At 48.3% G+C, this 5,393-nt stretch overlaps 2 gene segments (V, D, J or C); both read left to right on the plus strand.

The window, feature by feature from the left end:
* The first annotated feature begins 1,606 nt into the window (after window positions 1–1,606).
* LOC104999484 lies at window positions 1,607–2,539 on the plus strand. The segment is given in 2 exon segments: window positions 1,607–1,991; window positions 2,088–2,539. Coding segments are annotated over 2 exon segments (501 nt in total).
* A 1,825-nt stretch (window positions 2,540–4,364) lies between these two features.
* On the plus strand, window positions 4,365–5,007 carry LOC104999485. The segment is given in 2 exon segments: window positions 4,365–4,491; window positions 4,574–5,007. Coding segments are annotated over 2 exon segments (483 nt in total).
* The last annotated feature ends 386 nt before the right edge of the window (window positions 5,008–5,393 follow it).

Consider the following 5,393-nt stretch of genomic DNA (forward strand, 5'->3'; position numbering starts at 1 on the left):
TAAAGAATCTGCCTGTCAATGCAGGAGACATGTTTTCGATCCCTGGATTGGGAAAATCCCCTGGAGAAGGAAACGGCAACCCACTCAATATTCTTGCTGGAAAATCCCATGGACAGAGGAGCCGCAGGCTGCAGTCCAAGGGATTGCAAGAGTCAGATATGACTTCGCAACTAAGCAACAGAAACAAAAAACCCTGTGTCCAGCTCTGCATTCTTCAACCTCAGGTTGCAAGATGCTCTCCTGAAGCAAGTAAACACGGGACCGGGGAGTGGGCACTGCTGATTCTATAAAACTAAGAAAGTTTATCATAATATTTCCAAGTAGTCAGTCATATGTTTCTCTCTGTCTCTTGACAGATTCCCAAGTTTGGGGAGTTGAGGAATATGTCTCTGTGCCAACAGCCAAGACATGGAGCTAACATGTTTCATTTCCTCTGTAAACAGAATCTTACTACTCTCCATACCCCCAGGAACTGGGTCATTTTCCAGAGTCTCATCCTCATCACCAGAAAGAGTTCATTTATGAGTATTGGTTGGCTTAGTACAAGGAGAGTCAAGTGTTAACCATCAAAGAACCTTTTAGAGCTTTGTTAGGGGTTGGAGAGGATTAGAATGAACTGAGAGTGCTTTATTGCAGTTCCTCAAAGAAGGCTGAAGCCCTCATTTTTCACTGCACAACCCACACCAGGACCTGCAGGATTAAGGCAATTCTGAGGAGTTGGACACGACTGAGCAACTGAACTGAACTGAACTGACTGAGGTTCATCAGAGGTAGCATGGCTTCCCTGGTGTCTCAGACAGTAAAGAAACTGCCTGCAATGCAGGAGACCCAGGTTCAATCCCTGGATTGGGAAGAACCCCTGGAGAAGGAAATGACAACCCACTCTAGTATTCTTGCCTGGAGAATTTCATAGACAGAGGAGCTTCACAGTCCACGGGGTCGCAAAGAGTCAGACACGACTGAGTGACTAACACTTTCTCTTTCTCTTTATGAGGTAAGATGGAGCCCCTTCATGGAAAAGGTGCAGACATACAGAGGCCCTGTGCTGCAGGCTGGGGATTATGCAGCATATGTCTCTAGCTTTTGCTGGGAATAAAATCTTCCCAAGCCAGTCTCTTTCCAAGGCTTCCATTTATGCCCCTTAGAGATGAGCAAGGAGAAGGCAATGGCACCCCACTCCAGTACTCTTGCCTGGAAACTCCCATGGACGGAGGAGCCTGGTAGGCTACAGTCCATGGGGTCGTGAAGAGTCGGACACGACTGAGCTTTCGCTTTCATGCATTGGAGAAGGAAATGGCAACCCACTCCAGCGTTCTTGCCTGGAGAATCCCAGGGACGGAGGAGCCTGGTAGGCTGCCGTCTACGGGGTCGCACAGAGTCGGACATGACTGAAGCAACTGAGCAGCAGAGATGAGCATGGTGGCCAAGTACAAAAGCTTTGGGCGGAATCTGTGGCAAAGCTCTAACTTGGCAAGGATTTATTTTGATTTTCTATATCCAGGTGATAGGGAATGCCAGCCAGAGGCATGTTGAAGGTCTTAATATGTAAAGAGTAATTTACTGATGTCTGGAATTTGTGGTGCTGGTAGTACATTCAAGCAGAAACATTCAATGGACCGTTGACATATGACACATCAGAGAAGGCCAGAGGGGTGGGAACACCAGGGCTGGGAGAGGTGACAGCTGGGGAAGGTGCTTGGGAGCAGGGGAGGGGGGGTGGTCTGTGAATGAGCCAATACACCCTAGAAGAGTTGGGACCTGTTCAGTCGGTCTTTTGTAGAGAATGAACGTTCACCTTTGGAAGGAGGTCCCGTGAGCAGAGTCAGAATGCAGTGTCCCTGCCAGGTTGCTCTCTTGCCTTGCAGAGGACTCAGAAGCCCCGCCCTTCTGTTCACACTCACAAGAGCCCCTCTGGGTGAAGCTTCCTCCTGCTGGCACTGTCATGGCCACCAAGCTCCTCTGCTGTGTGGTCCTGTGTCTCCTGGGAGTAGGTAAGTCCCCAGAAATAATCTGCATTCTTGGATATTTTCCGTTATGATTCCAATCATGCTTCTTATTCTGTCCCCAAACTCTGTCCTTCTCCACAGGGCCCACAGATGCTGGAGTCACCCAGACCCCTAGGCATGAGGTGACAGAAAAGGGACAGGCGGTCACTCTGAGTTGTGAGCCGATTAAAAGCCACACTGCCCTTTTTTGGTACAGACAGACCTCGGTGCGGGGACTGGAGCTGCTGATTTATTTCAACAACCAAGCTTCTATCGACGAGTCGGGGATGCCCAAGGACCGATTCTCAGCTAAGATGCATAACGCGTCATTCTCCACTCTGAAGATCCAGCCCACAGATCCCAGGGACTCAGCCACGTACCTCTGTGCCAGCAGCAAAGACACAGTGCTACAGAGTTGCCCCGTCCCGAGCAGAAAACCTCTGTTTCCTCTTCCGGCTCAGCCCCTAGCGTCATCAGCTGTCTTCTTAGGCTCCTCCCCTAGCAGCCCAGCGGTTCAGCTTTCTATGACCCTAGGGAAGGCAAGAATAGAATGAAACAACCCATCACATTAGGAAACATTTGGGGGGAAGGCAGTAGAGGGCTTGGTTTCTGGCATTTCTCACAACGTTTTCACAGAGGGTGACAGTTCATTTGATGTTGTCATTGTTCAGTCACTCAGTCATGTCCGACTCTTTGCGACCCCATGGATTGCAGCATGCCAGGCTTCCCTGTCCTTCACCATCTACCAGAGCCTGCTCAAACTCATGTCCATTGAGTTGGTGATGTCATCCAACCATCTCGTCCTCTGTCATCCCCTTCTCCTCCTCCTGACAGTCCATGGCTAAGGGTAAATGTCACCCACTGGGCCTTCAAGTGATTATATAACCAGCAGATAAACTCAGTTTGAAAGGGCTTCTACAAAATACTTGACTGGTGATCCTCGAAAGGGCTTCCCAGGTGGTTCTAGTGGTAAAGAACCTGCTTGCCAATGCAGAGGACATAAGAGTTGTGGGTTTGATCCCTACGTTGGGAAGATCCCCTGGAGAAGGGCATGGCAATCCACTCTGGTATTCTTGCTTGGAGAATCCCATGGACAGAGGAGCCTGATGGGCTACAGTCCATAGAGTCACACACAGTCGGACACGACTGACGACTGAGCATGCACGCGTGATTCTCAGAAGTGTCAAAATCATTCAAAACAAGAAAAGACTGAGAAACTCTCATGGCTTGAAGAAATCCAAGAAGACAGGTCATCTAAATGTTCTGTGGTGTCCTGGATTAGATCCTGGAACAGAACAGTAGAAAAAAAGAGGGAAATTGGAGTTTAGCCTGTAGCTGACTGGTGCGTATGTTAAATCCTTGGTTCTGAGCAAAGAATCATGCTTATGCATGACGTTTACAACAGGGGAAGTTGGATGAAAGGTAGAGAGGAACCATAGTATCTTTACAACTCGTAGGAAATAAGTTCTCCAGTGTTGGGTCTCCAGAGTCCCTGCTAAAGCAACAAGGGATGTTGCTATTAATTGTCCTGGTTCCCCAGGCTCAGCGCACTCAGACAGATCCAGACTCAGCTGCTGCTTCTTGGTCTCCGCTCCAGTGCTTCCTGAACATTGGGCAGGGCAATGTAGGCTGAGCAGAAGCCTGCAATGCAGAAGTCCACCACCAGGGCTGGCCCACCGCTTCTTGGAGGCTCCCCTTCTGTCTCCTCTGCACACCACCGCCACGCACACTGGGGTCCTGACTCCAGCTTCGCTAGCTGCTGCGAGCTGACAAACACTGAAGCTTAACAGTGAAGAGAATGTGTTGCAGATTTATATACAAAGGGCTCAAGCTGATTCATTTAGTATTATGGGGAAATGACACACGTAAAAACTTCCCAAATGATCAGCAGAACATTTCGTACTGTGTGGCAGGTTGAATAATGACCTCCGGCCCACCCCACTGTCCCAAAGATGCCCATGTATTCATCCCTGTAATCTGAAGATGTTGCCAAGATGGAAAAAATGGACTTTATAGATGTGATTCAGTTAAGACTTTGAGAAGGGACATTTATCTGGGATTATCCAGCTGGGCCTTAATGAGACCATGTGTATCTTTATCAGAGGGAGGCAGAGGAGATTTGATACAAATAGAAGAGGAAGAAGCAAGGCAACCACAGAGGCAAAGTTCGAACCCATACGAGGTCAATACCTAGTTAAAGGCATAAACAGGCCAATTTTTTGGGTGTCAGATCACCCCTCAAAGGCAGCCTTCTTTGGGGAAAACTAAGCATGCTCTTTCTTCTGTGCTTCTGTTTCCCTAGAGGGAGCCACCGAGACTGTGGGCGCCTGCTCACACCCTGATTTCAGTGCCAGCCCACACCGTATAGAGCCCCCGGGACACGGATCTGCTTTCATTTCTGCTCCTACAACAAGTTCGCTCATCTGGGAAAGCTCTCATTTTCATCTGGATCCTGCCATGCTCTCCAGTCTTCTCCGCTTAGCGTCGCTATGTCTCCTGGGAGCAAGTGAGTCCTTAGAAACGCGAACATCTCCCTGGGCACTTTTCCTGCCTACCCCTGACACGTATGTTCTTGTCTTCTCCCACAGGGTGCATATCAGCTGAAGTCGCCCAGTCCCCCAGCCACAGGGTCATAGAGAAGAAACAGGCTGTGAATCTGAGTTGTGACCCTATTTCTGGACATGAATCTCTTTTTTGGTACTACCATGCTGTGGGGAAAGAAATGAAACTTCTGATTTACTTCCTAAGAGAGTCTATGCAGGATGACTCAGGGATGCCCAAAGGCCGATTCACAGCAGAAAGGATGGAAGGGACATCTTCTACGCTGAGGGTTCACTCTGCAGAGCTGGGTGACTCAGGAGTGTATTTCTGTGCCAGCAGCCGAGACACAGTGCTTCAGAGTTCTGTCCTTTCTGTGCAAAACCACATCCTATCTGCTCCTCTCAAGTCAGGCAGCCCTGAACAGAAGTCTTTCCCTGTGCCGCCTCTCCAAGGAAGAGAGGAGAGGAATAACTGGAATTAGCCGTTGAAACTCAAGAGTATTTTTTAAAAATGTAACAGGGGATATCTGTGGCTTGGGAGACTCCTGGGGCTCCTCACATAGAACTCAATCTATGGAAATCTATTTGTTTTAATTTAGCTTATTGAAGTATAGATGATTTACAATGCTGTGTTAATTTCTACTGTACAGCAGTGACTCAGTTACACACACACACACACACACATATGTATACACTCTTTCATATTCTTTCCATTATGCTTCATCACAAGATATTTAATAAAGTTCCTTGTGCTGTACAGTAGGATTTTTTTGTCTACCATCCTATACATACTAGTTTGCATCTGCTAGTCCCAAACTCCCAATCCATACGCAAATCTACGTGTGTGTGTGCGTGTTATCCTGATGTA

Source organism: Bison bison, unplaced genomic scaffold (genome assembly GCF_000754665.1).
Source record: "Bison bison bison isolate TAMUID 2011002044 unplaced genomic scaffold, Bison_UMD1.0 scf7180017864352, whole genome shotgun sequence".
Classification (NCBI taxonomy): domain Eukaryota; kingdom Metazoa; phylum Chordata; class Mammalia; order Artiodactyla; family Bovidae; genus Bison; species Bison bison.